Genomic DNA, 13,569 nt, shown 5'->3' with positions numbered 1-13,569 from the left:
GCGATGGAACTTTCTTGGCAGGCCATTGCTTGCACATTTGTCTACCCCGTATCCTCTGCACAAGAGTAAAGCATGAGAAGAGAGAGATGCACAAAGGCTTTGCCGTTCTCCACACAAGTGAGACTGAGCTGTTTCAGTGAACAGCTCTCGATTGCATGGTCATCTTTACTTCCACTGTCGGTCACGTCGGTTCTCGTTCTGCACCGTGAAAGGGAAAAATAAAGCAGTCTTGGTTGATTTCTTCCACTCAAGCTGCCATGGAACGATATATGTGCTTCTTCACTGACCTGTTTAATGTGCAATGACTCAGAGGTTCCATTTCAGTCGACCCTGCTTCCTGATTTTTCAATACAGGTTTTAAAGTGACCATGACCTTTTGTTTATTCTCACATCCAGCCCAGCTACCTGGTGAGTGATTGGGCTTTTGAGCTAGGGTTTACAATTTCAATTGACACTGTTCATACTTTGAAAATGGCAGTAGATGCTGTGAAACGTGTTATGTGGTGCTTATGACTGGAACTTCGAAAGAAGCAGAGTCTCTGTTGTTCGAATCAAAACCGAGGATTAATACTTTCAGCCATTGCCTATTTACTAGTACTCGTTGTTCACTAGAACTATTTAACACTTTAACTAATATATATAGCTAGATGTGCATGATGATGGAGGATAGGAACTCGCCAGTGTACGAAAAATAAATTTCATGTATTTCTGCAAAACGTAGAAATTGAGAACTATCAGCACCACTTGTGAACTAAAGAAATAATTTTCTGATTTATTGTAATGCATTTTTCCTTCTTTCTATTTAGATGATTCCAAATTTCGTGAAGCCATACAGACTTTGTTAACATGGATTGAGCGTGGAGAAGTAAACCGGCGCACTGCCAACAATTTCTACTCCATGATTCAGTCTGCAAATAGCCACATCCGCAGGCTTATGAGTGAGAAGGCCGGTCACGAGAAGGAGCTGGAGGAGGCCAAGGAGAAATTTAAGAATGCACTCTCAGGGATTCTAGTGCAGTGTGAGTACCAGTATTTGATGGAAAGTAGTATTGTGCATTACTGAAAATATCCTTTTCAATTGATGCAGGGATAGTGTGGCACAAGTAATCTAAATAGAAATTCATGTTGTTCCAATTACCTGTAAGCACACTTGCCTAAGGTTTATGAAATGTAGCTTTCAATTTTGTTAATGTCAATGATTTAACTTGCCTAACCCCACATTCTTATGCAGTGACATTGTTTTACATTTTTGCAAATGGGATTTAAGTAAACATCGTCTGCATATACCTCTTGATGCCTCATTTCCCAAAATTGTAGATCTTTACCTCATCCTCCACCATCCTAAATATTTACATCGAAACATCTGTGTTTGGATTGATTGTTTCCACAATGTATTTTGATCTGACAATTTTTAATGCAAATGTTTTGCGGACATTTAGTGAAAACAATTGTATTATAAACTGAGAGGCTCAATGAGGTCTCTGCAGCATTGCCACTGAGGCAGTCAATACAGCGGGTGTGAGGCTGCCATCAAGGTGGTGGCCTCACCCCCGTTGTATTATAATGTTTCCACCGGGCTGACTCGAAGGGAGCTGAGGGCAATGCTGTCGCACACAGCACCCTCTGAACGTGCACTATCTGCATAGCAGACAGTGCGCATTCCAAAGATGCTGGCAGGGTGGGGCCCTGCACTCCCCACAATGGGATTGTGAGCAGTGCAGGGGGCCCCCCTGTTGCTCTCAGCACTGGCTTACCACCAGCCTTTTCATGGCAGGAACCCTGCCATAAAAAAGGCTGGTGGAAAGTGAAGTCATGCTCAGCACGGTGGTGCTGAACTCTGCACTGCAGTGGCTGACCATGACTTCACCTGCTGCTAACCCATCGGGATCCCTGATCCCAGTGGAGGCGGCGGCCTCCAGGAGGTCTGACTGCCAGGGTCATAATCTGGCGGTCGGACATCCAGGAGTGTGCCGGTCCGACTGCCACCGCGAGTTTCGCGGTCCGTTGATCACCATATTCGTAATCAGGCCCTAAGTGTGCTGACTGGTACAAAAATAATAATTGAAAAAAATAGGAAAAAATGCTCAAATGTATATATTGTGCCAAAGTGTTGTCCAGGTTTGACTGCTAGTGGCGCAGTTGGATTAGGGTCATCTTTGTGAATAGGCATTTGATAAATTCATGTAATTTCAGAATAATGTTATGCTCATTAATGTTCGTGTAGCCCTTAAACCCAAACTAGAGTTGGGCACTCCTTCTGGAACATTTAATCCATCATTAAATTGAACCCAGGTTACCAGTCGTCAGAATTAAAAACCTGTTAGCTTTTCAGCATCCTGTGTTAAATGAGATGTGACCTTAATGCAGTCGTCGGTAAGTGACTATCCTCCTCCAACCTCAACTTTTACTATTAGTTACCCTTGTTAGCTTTCTGACCAGTGAGGCACGGAATTGACTGACCATGCAAACTACTTTTGCTTGACTTAGAAAACCTTTAGCATATAGTGGTGGAAATATGAAGAAGTTTTCATTGATGCTTCCCACATTGTACCTAATTCGTTGAGTAATGGAGGATCTACACACAATAGAAATTAAGGTAGAAATCTAAAACTTATTGCTGGGAACCCATGTTGTTTTTGTCTTCTGAAATTCAGTAATGGTCCTTCCTACAGTATATTTCTAAGTTGTATCCTGTTTAATGTACTTGCAAGGTAAGTGAGAATCAGCCTGTGCCATTTTGGCACATACATATTTCAGATAGGAAATGGCCAACAACCTTTCAACGCTCTGTGAGTTGCATCTTTTTGGTAAGTGTTCCAATGTTAGCTTGATGAATATGCTTGGTTGCCTGGCGTCCTTTACAGATCTAGATTTGGGACACATATTGAATAACTATTCATAAAGTAAGAAGCAGCGATGCCAGGTTGTCACCAGTGAAATATGCGGGTATGTTGTAGCACAGTCAAGGGAACTCTTGATGCTCGGTTTGCGATATTCAGTTTCAGTATAGAAATGGGCATATTGTTGGAGGGAATATATCATTTCTGAAAAAGGACCACAAGTTAGGGTTTACATTTTTGCAAACTGTGCCCAGTATGACCCATCTCTCTTTGGCTCCTCGTGCCAATGACCTGTTATTTCACACCTTCCTCCTATTTTTCCCCATCTTTGCTTGTTTTATGACCGCGGTCTTCAAATTTATTTTCTTTATCTTTCTGTTTACATATACTCTCATAAAAATTTGTTTTGGGTTCTCCATGCATTCAGGGTTGTAGCTATCAAAAATGCAGCAAGTCCAGTGGCACTCGTGGCTAGTGGAACAAGGGTTGATGTAAACCCTTATGATTGCTGCATTTTGCAGCTCAACTGGCCGTCAGAAAACCTGTTTTCTTGGTTGCACTATGCCCATGGTAAATGACACAATTATTTTTACCTTAATATTGTGTTAAAAATATCATCAGTACAAACATATTTAGGATCACAACATAGAAGGTAAAAGTATTGTTTTGTTATGTAGACAATAACAATTTTAGAAATATTGTGTATAATATAGTGTACTTTAAAATTATAATATTAAATATCGTTTTTAGCTACATTTAGTTACATTAATTTTAGGTGTTACTATTATCAGTTTACATTTTTTTAAACATACTCTGTAATTTTAATGTGTAAGTCACTATTGTATATTAAATTAGTAATTTATAATTTATTAGCAAATTGATGCTTTTGTGTGTGAATCTGATGAGAAATTATTGAAACGAAAAAAAAATATTTTAATTAATTTCTTATGTTAAATATTTAATTAGTTAATAGTTATGTACATCTATTAATTATTGTATGCAAGTATGTGTTGTGATTTTTAAGGCATTTTTCATTTTTTTATAATTTAATTAATTTATAATTTAGATGCAGGTTGTTGGATTTGTAGGGGAATATGATAGAAAGTTATTTTTGTAAACTATTATTTAAATTGTTTGATTATTTGTTATGTAAAATATTTGTTTTATTATGATTGTTAATTTATTGAGAAGTGTATGTATTGTTTTTAGTTTTTTTTGGGTTATGTCATTAGTATTGTAATGTTATTTTGATTTTATTTATCATTATAATTTTTTTGAGCCGTAGTTGATTTTTTGGGGAGTGGGCGAACTTATTTTTTTTAAATGTATTTGTTTTTATTTGTTCTTTTTACTTTTTATATTTTTCTTTTATTTAATAACATACGACATAGATATTTAAGTCATGTTTAAAAATGATTAAGTATCATAAATGTAACCCTGACTTAGTCCATTACTTTCCATTTTTGCGCTTAAATTGGAGTGGGAATTGTAAATCCCAAATCCAACACTTTCCCTAATGTGGATTAGATTGGAGGGGGAATAGTAAATTTACCTTTGCAAATTCCAACACTTTGCTTACTGTTGCACATTCTCTGATTTTATTTACATCAGAGTGGGAATAGTAAATGTAACCCCTCCAAAGTTCAACACTTCCTATACAGCTGCTTAAATTGGGGTGCCAATAGCAAATCTAACCCCTCCAAATTTCAACACTTTTTCTACTTTTGTTCAATAGGAGTTAGAGTACTAAATCTAGCCCGTTGGCTACTGTTATTTATTTCAATATTTATTTATATTTATAAGATTTTTGGAACACATATCTAATTTTGTTTAAATGTTTTATATTCTATTTTTTAATTGTGATATGATATTAATGTTTTTTCAATTTTAAGTGAGTTATTGTTAATATTAATGTATTTTTAAACAATCTATGTTAAAGATTAAATATATATTTAAATATGTTTAGTTCACAGTATAAATTAAGACTTTTTATAAACTCATTTTAATAATAAATTTTGGTTGTGTGTCTATTTTTGGTTATGTAGATGTTAATTATTAATTTTAAGTAAACTTTTGATGTCATATTTTTAAAATTGTTTAATTGGATTACTTTTTAAATAATACATATTGAAATATGGTTCTAATAATAATTCAAACTATTGGTAATCATATTATCATTTTGTATTTTATTCTTTTAAATAAATTATTTATAATATATTTATTAACATTTATATATAACATATATAATTATGTATATTTCAATTCTGATCTGCTTACCCTTAGTCTTTCCACAATATTTTGGTAGTGTACATTCAAAATATGGAAACTTGATATTTTTGTAGGCAGTATTTGTGACCTGATTTTCTGGTGTCTCAATATTGTTGTTCCTGACATTCTGTCATACATTCATGCCTATAGAAACCTTGCGTTTATACAGTGTGCTTTTCTCTTTACTTGCATAACTCCCTTCTTTAACTGCCTTCCTAATTTCTCTGCAATTTCTTCTTTCTTTTTTTCTTTTTTTGTTTTTTTTTAACTTTCACCCAGAGCTAATACAGGTTAAAGATTCCACCCCAGGTCTTTGCGTAGCAGATATGGTATTGAAAAATTCTGCTCTGTGTATAAATAGCACTCAAGACTGCCATTAATACACTTCTGTTGGAACAAATTTGCTCATTAATACAAGCAGAAAAGTGTCTATAAACCAATCAGTTGAAAGTTACCTATAAAATCTTACAAAATGATAAGCCTGCTTCATTAAATCTTAAACAAATAACGAATATGAGAATAAAGTATGGAAGTAAACCACTGCTCTGTGCATATGGAAGAATCTAAAATATTCTGATTTGTTACAAAGAGATTAATGGACTTCCCCTCTGGGATATGTAATGGAAAGGTGACACATTATATCAAGCACACTGTGAGAGGTTAAACATTGTCCTAAATCTTAATACAAATGAATCAAGAAATACTGAAGCTATTGAAGGTGGCATGAAAACAAACTGTCTATTTTATTGGTTTGCTTTCTGTACAACACAGAATGAGTTTCTTCTAGGAGCCCACAGAAGATAACATCAACATTAAATGATTCAAATATACCACACCATTGAAAGAAGCAGCCTAGATCAGCTGTAAAATTGCGGATTATTGAGTTAGAGGTTAAAGAGAAACAGAGACAAAAATTTATTTGAATGTCTATATTAATACCACAAGCTCTTATAGCACTAGTGATGGTGTAGGAGAAAACACACATAGAAATTGCAAAGTAGAAAGTTTTTCTGAATTAAAAGTAAGTTAGGCTTGAGTCTTAGCTGTGATTCACAGCTTTTGACAGTTAACCGGAATTATACTGCAAGAAAGTAATCTTGAACTAGGAGAGGAAAAGGAAAGGGCCATAGAAGAGACATAAACATTGGGATGCATTCGGAAGAGGTGGTTCAACATAGTTCCCCAAGGATATTAAATTTAGATTGGGTCTTCCATCATCATCTGGTAGGTGGTTCTAGAGCCTTGGTTGTTGGCAAGTGTTGGACTGGTTTTTTGGCTCAGCCATTTTGTTTCTCGAATTGCAGCAAACAACATTTTATTTGGTGCCTTCTCCTATGAGGACAATGTGTGCCACGTTAAAGCTAACTTCTAGTGGCGACTGGTTGGGGTTAGTGTTGTTAATATTCTGCTTTGAGTTTGAAAACTGTTCACTGTTCCTGGCTGAACTCATAGGAGGTTAATTCATTATTGCAGAGGTGTTTGTCCATGTGAGACATTTCTAAAGTGCTTGAATTGACTTATATCTTTGTTCTAAACTCTATGTTATCTTGATTCATTAGGGCAGTGCGAGCCATCATTCACCCACTTCTGCTATTTCTCTTATTTAGCTGAATGTTGACTCTGTTATTTAACGGTCTATAGAGGTTGCATAAATTAGTTATTTGAATATACAATATAAATTCACAAATATGAAGGTACTGAATCCATAAAGAGCTATAAGTTCCTGGAACAAGTAAGTAAAATGTGTAAGGTTAGCTACCAGGAAGCATTTTGGCATTACAAAGTATTGATCATTATAACACACCTTTTACTCCACATATTTGATAAATTTATCAGCATTTACCTTCCACATATCCAATGTGGTCTCTGCCCTGTTAGAAGACTTTTTATTGTCTGCCTCCAGGCTAGAATGTTACTTTACGCATACAGTGCCAGTTGTGCAACGCGTATGTGGAGTAAGAAATACAAGCAATCACAGTAGGCACAGTTCCTATTGCAAGGTGCCCAAATGTAAAAGAACAAAATATATCACTAGGGGTCACAAATGTTTGGCATGTGGACTGCAGGCAGAACGATTGATGCAGTATTGTGGGTGATGTAGCAAGAACAGATCCTAAGCCTAGAATTTGGTTGCAAACACCAAATATATCTGACCTACGGCTGATGGTCATACCATGAAAGGTTTCTTTTGACATTGCAGAGCAGGAGCTGCAGTGAACACTTTGTGTTTCTGTTTGGTGTGTTATAATGTTCATGTTATGGCACTGTGCTTTGGGATTGTAGCCATGCAGTGTCTAAATGGGCCTTGGGGTATAGTATGTTATAAATCTCTCACTTTTTTTCCATCTGAGTGTTCTCTAGTCTTGTTTATGCCACAAACTCTTTTAAGAATACTAATTTTCTTTGTTTCCAATTTGTCTTATAAACACTATTAATTTAGATGTAGAGTAACTGCATTTGTTTAATCTCAAATGAGTACTATTTCTTTTCAAAGCACAGTACACTGTGTTTTGGTGCATTGTTTTGTGTTAACTTATAAGTATTTGCGCAACTGCTTGTATAGTTATTCTGCCTTTCTGAACATGGCCACAGCACAGCACAGTGTCATAACAAATAGACTAGCTAAAACACCTGCCTGATTCCATTCTTTTGCTCCTTTACTTCTCTTGTTGCCATCATGGATGATATTCTTGGCCTGGGTTTGACCATCGATTCGACCCTACAGTCGAACAGATAGTGGCTGTATACAATTCTTCTACGAAACAAAAGGCCTGGGACCATTTCACGAAAGCACAGCGTAAGAACATCAGCATCTGGTCCAAGCAAGCCGAGGTGGGTATACTGTCTTTGCTAGTTCTTTAACATCCTCCTGGGCATAGTCTCTTTCCTAAAAAGGTATTGATTTTGAGCAAGCGAGGACTCTACGATGGACAGCCTTACAGTGGACACTCACAACCTTTATTAAATAATGTAAGATGTGTTTTACTGTTTTGGTCACAGTCCTCAGGTTGGCAGCAGAAGCTGAGGTAATATATTTAACAATGACTTTTTGATTCATTCATGCTCACATCAAATGGAGATGATGTTCATAATACTGTAATTTGTTAAGCAATGTGGCTCAGCTTTGTAGTAAAATAATAGATGTATCCTACATGCTGTATGTTTGGATGCACAGTGAACTTGTTAGATCTTTTTCATAGACCAACTAGAGCTGTACTAAGTCATTAGATGCTGGTGAGCCAGTTATCCTAATACATTTTGCATCTCTCAGTTATTTAAGCAACTCTTCTTTTTTTTTGTGTTGTAATTTTTTATTACGTTTAACAACAGGTAACATGCCAAGCAAATACAATATGTCATAACACAATCTTACAGGGCGAAAAAGGAAATTAGTCCACCTGAATAAGGCTATAGGACAACAATTTGTGAATAACATGATCTAGAGGAAGCACATGAGTGTCGTCTGAGATACAGCTGTAGGTACATGGCACGTATATCAATATTTGTGGGACCAAACATTATTGGGGGGGGGGGAAAGATAGAGGGATATCAGGAGAGACCAACAATGAGAGGTAATGAATAATAATAGTAATGATAATAATGATACTTATAATAATAGTAATAGCAATAGTGACAACAGTGGTGATCATCAATAGGCAACGGATCTAAGAATTCTAATCAATACTAAGGGGGGGTGGGGAGTGGGACGGGAGGGAGATGGGTGGGGGATGCAAACCTTTCAAGTATCTGCTGACGGGGGAAGGGGGTAGAGGAGATCTGCTGTCGGGTTAGGACAATATTCTGAAGTTTATCCGCCTCGTGTGAATCTAACGTCTCTGTTTATCGTCTTCTCCCTCGTTTGTGATTGAGGTAAGTAAATAGACCTGCATTTGTCTCAGAAGGGCTCCTTCTAGTAGCAGCCGGGGCTATCTGAAATTGCATGAGTGGGAATAATGGAAGCTGTTCCATGATAGTCGGGTAACGCAATAGCAAGGGTTGCGGTGGCATGGGTAGCAGGAGAGTGGTATGTCCAGGTCTTATAGGGTTAGTCAAGGGGTAGAAAAAGAGGGAAGAAGGGGAGAAGAAGAGAAGAGATTAAAAAAAGAAGAAAAACAAGAAGAAGAAAGAAGGAAAGAGAGAGAAAAAAGAGAAAAGAGGGGAGAAGAAGAAGAAGAGATGGCTAGGAGAACGGAAAGGGAGAGATCTGGTGTCGGAGGGAGGAGAGAGAGGGGAAAGAAGGTGCAGCAAGGGAGAGATAGGTAAACAAGAGGGGAGGAATAGAGGAGGAGTGAGGGGGGTGGGAGAAACCAATCGGTTGAGTGCAATGGTCCCAGGGCTAGGGAAACAAAGAGGGAGGGAAGGTATGGGATGATAGAAGATAGAAGGGTAGTAAAGGGGGGTGTGGGTGGGAAAAAGAGGAAGGGAGAGAAGGGAGGGGAACAGGGGAAAGAAAAGGGGAGTAGGAGGTACGTGGAGTCAGCTGGTGAGCAGCAGTAGTGACAGTGATGTCGGTTAGACATCAGGAAGGAAGGGAGCCCATACCTGAGCAAAGATGGTAGCCTGATCCTGAAGGTTATGAATGACTCTCTCATGCGTGGCTATGTTAAACATAGCCACAATCCATTCCTCGGGCGTGGGTGGAGTCGCAGATCTCCAGTGTTGTAGAATACATATTTTCGCAGTTGCCAGGGCTGTATGCAGGAGTCTTTTTTGCGATCGTGATAAAGTCGGGAAAGAGGTCATGTCGTGCAGCATGAGCAACGAAGGGGGTGGGGGGGTTGGAAGTAGCATGGAGCCCGCAAGGGCATGTTCCACCGCCTTCCATTTAAGCTGCACCGATGGGCAGCTGCTGAGCACATGAAGTAGATCACAGCGCGGTTCCGCACAGTGCCAGCACGATGCATGCGGAAGGAGGCCAATCTTATGTAGCTTCACCGGGTTCCAGTACCAATCGTGGAGTATCTTGAAGAGACAGAACTTTAGGTGAGCCTCGCCAGTCCCTCTGCCCAGCGCTTCTAACGTGTCTGCCCAGTCCTCCTCCTCAAAAGTCAGCTGGAGGCGGGTTTGCCACTGTAGGCGCAGCTTATCCAAGACCGGTCAAGAGAATAGGTGGCTGATAAGGACTTCGTATAGGCCAGCCATAACGCCCTTATGTTTCCCCCATGTCTTCAGGTAGGCTATTATGGGTGAGGGTTTCAGTCCCCAATGAATAAATTAGGATTTTGACGCATATAATGCTGGAGTTGTAAGTATTTCCACTTCTGCGTATGGTGGAGACTGAATTCCTCTATCAGACTAGTGAAGGGTTTGAGCCTGTTGGTCTCCAATACCTGGTCTAGGCTAGTTATACCGGCGTCTCTCCAATGCGGCCAGTTCAGGGCTGTACCCCCCACGCGTATACTACCATTATGCCATAGGGGAGCCTGGGCGTGGATGGAGGGGTGAACCCCTAAGAGGCGATGGGCCCTCTGCCACGCTACACCCGTCACCTTCAGGATCGGATTCGGGTCGTCTGAGGGGACGGCGTTCCTGTGATGCAGTCCGTTAAGGCCTCCCCTATGGGAGAGCAACTCCCTCTCCACTGACACCCATTGCGGCGATTCTGCAGGGCTGTACAAAGTGGCAGCCAGTGGTGATAGATGGAGGGCTAGGGCATAATGTTCCACAAAGGGAGTCCCATTCCGCCGTGTGACCTACGTGCTATTAGCTTGGCCGATGCTAGACGGGGGCGTGTGGTTCCCCACACAAAGGCCCTGATTGCGGCATCCACCGACCTCACTCAACGTGGATAGGGGTATCTGAAGAGGGAGAAGTCCCATTACATATGTGAAACGCGGGACTGTGACCATGCACACCGCCTGCAGCCTACCCTACATGGAGAGGCCAAGTTGTGCCCATTTCTCAAAATCGAGTCTCATACGGGCAGTGAGAGGATCTAGATTGTCCGCCGTCATGCGTTCCGGGCCGCGGTTGACAAGGATCCCCAAGTATTTAAGGTGTTTCGGGGTCCAGGGGAAGGGAAAGCCCAGAATCACTGACTTCGTCGTCCCTCGCGACAGAGGGCGGGCTTCGCTCTTGTCCCAGGTTACCCGATATCCTGAGAGGGGAGAAAAGTCGTCTATGATTGCCATAAGGGCAGGCAGTGAGCGGTCTAAGTCAGTTAGAGTAAGCAGGATGTCATCAGCGTACAGGTAGAGTTTAGAGGTGACGCTGCCCGGCAGAGAGATCCCCGCTATCCCAGGGATACGGAATCACGGCCGCCAGCAGCTCAAGCACCAGTAAAAACAAAAGTGGGGAGAGCGGGCAGCCCTGCCTCGTTCCTCTGCAGATAGGGAAAGGATCTGAGAGGAAGCCTCCACAGTTGACCCGTGCAGTGGGGTGGTCGTATAGCAGATGTACTTTGGAAATAAATTGGTCACCCAGACCATATTTTGTTAATGTTGCGAAAAGGTATGGCCATTCTATTCGGTCAAACGCTTTTTCAGCGTCGAGGGACAGGGCTAATGCAGCCTCAGGGGTATTCCGAACCACCCAAAGGGCATGGCATAGTGTACGAAGGTGATTCTGTGAGCTGCGGCCCGGCACAAAGCCGACCTGCAACTGATGTATAAGGGACGGTATGACCCTGTGCAGACGGGCTGCTGGAACGCTGGCCAATATCCTAATATCACCGTTCAAGAGAGATATTGTCCGGTAGCTGCCGCAAAGCAGAGGGTCCCGACCCAGTTTTGGTATGACAGCAATGACGGCGGAGTTGGATATCGCGCCCAACGAATCGGTCTGACAAGTTTCGTCCTGCGCCCCGTGTAAAACATCAAGTGTCTCCTCCCCTGCCCACTTATAGAATTCCGCTGGGAATCCGTCTTCTCCTGGCAACTTGTGGTACGGGAGATCGTGGACAACCTGCTGAATTTCCTGGCGGGTGATGTCCCCCCCCCCCCCCCCCCGCCCCCCTCCCAGCAGTTCCCGGCCTTCATCGGAGAGGGAGGGCAAGGTGACAGTACTGAGGAAAGCCTCTATCTGGGCGGGGGAGGACTGTGAGTCCGAGGTATAGAAGCGGCGATAGAAGGTTGCAAATTTGTCCACTAAATCCTGCAGGTGCGTGAGGATCTCTCCCGACTGGGCCCTGCTAGCCGGTATAGCTAGGGTCGACGCTCTTTGGCGAAGTTGTACGGCCAGTAGACAGCCAGCCTTCTCCCCTTGCTCATAGTGCCGTCCCTGTAGGCGTTGCAGTGCATATTCAGCCTGGGAGGTAAAGAGGTCGTTCAAAGCCATACGGGCTCTCTCCAAGTCCCTGCGGGTGGAGAGGGAGGGGTGGGTTGTGTAGCGCTGCATCAGACGTGTGATATCAATCTCTAAGGATCTTTTGCCGCTCCGCCCTATCTTTATTTGCCAGTGCGGCATCGCGCATCATCTGTCCCCGTATCGTTGCTTCAGCCACAGCCCAGATTATTCTTTTGGATGTCACTGACCCAAGATTGTCCCGGATATATGTGGATGTGTGTGCCTGCAGCTGCGCCTTCCCCTGAGGGGTTCTGTAGCGTTGGGCAGCGAATCGCCATGGTTTGCGGCTTGGGGACACCATGCCCAGCTGAAGGGCTAGCAAGATCGGGGAATGGTCTGACAAGCCCCCACTCAGTATGCGAGAGTCCTGCGTTTGTGCTACGAGGCTGTGCGAAATAAGGAAGTAGTCCAGTCGGGATTGGGTGCCGTGGACCGGGGATAAGAAAGTATATTCCCTATCACCCGGGTGCGTCAGTCTCCACGGTTCCACCAGGCCGTTGCATGCATTACGTCGGACTGTAAAGCTCTGTCTCCATTATTGATGGTGTCCAAAGGCCCTATCCTGTCTAAAACGGCATCTCGGGCTAGGTTCCAGTCCCCGCCGATAATGTACCGGGCAGCTCCAATCTCTGTCAAGAGACAGTTGATGCGGAGAAAAAAATTGTTTCTTGGGACCTATTGGGGCATAGATGGATCCCACGCCCAGCGAGGCGCCTCCCAGCTCCAGTTTGGCAAAAATGTATCATCCCTCCGGGTCAGCCCATGACTTGGTAACTGTAAAGGGCAAGCTCTTTTGCAGCAATATCGTAGTCCCGCATTTCCGTGGCACCGTGCTCTGGTCGTCCAGCGGAGGGATGCTACAACTAGAGAGCGCGGTCCCCACCCATTCCCTTCGCAGTTTATCAGATTCTAGTCTGGTCAAGTGGGTTTCCTGAAGGAGTGCTATGTCCACCCGCTTGGTATTAAGGTACAAAAGTATTTTCTTCCGTTTAATGAAATGGGTGAGACCGTTGACGTTCCAAGAGACAACCTGTAACGGGGCGGGCGAGGCATGCGGACGTCCAGCCATGGGGCAAAGCTATTAAAAGCGGTGGAGCCAGAGGTGTGAAGACGAGAAGTAGGAGGGCAAGGGAAGGGGTGGGGGGTGCGGGGTGCTGTAGAATATAGGACTGTGTGA

At 42.3% G+C, this 13,569-nt stretch overlaps 1 protein-coding gene across 9 annotated transcripts in view; it reads left to right on the top strand.

Annotated features, from left to right (window-relative positions):
- The window catches only part of ENOX2 (ecto-NOX disulfide-thiol exchanger 2), a 1,066,406-nt gene that overhangs the window by 941,687 nt on the left and 111,150 nt on the right, over positions 1 to 13,569 (top strand). For all 9 annotated transcript variants that reach the window (XM_069214160.1, XM_069214117.1, XM_069214142.1 and 6 more), the window contains 2 exons: positions 807 to 1,019; positions 7,834 to 7,940. In XM_069214160.1, the coding sequence (XP_069070261.1) occupies positions 807 to 1,019; positions 7,834 to 7,940 (320 nt within the window). The remainder of the gene's footprint in view (positions 1 to 806; positions 1,020 to 7,833; positions 7,941 to 13,569) is intronic.

This window comes from Pleurodeles waltl, chromosome 2_1 (assembly GCF_031143425.1).
Source record: "Pleurodeles waltl isolate 20211129_DDA chromosome 2_1, aPleWal1.hap1.20221129, whole genome shotgun sequence".
Classification (NCBI taxonomy): Eukaryota; Metazoa; Chordata; class Amphibia; order Caudata; family Salamandridae; genus Pleurodeles; species Pleurodeles waltl.
Note: the sequence above shows the minus strand (reverse complement) of the source record. Positions and strands in the feature narration are given on the sequence as shown.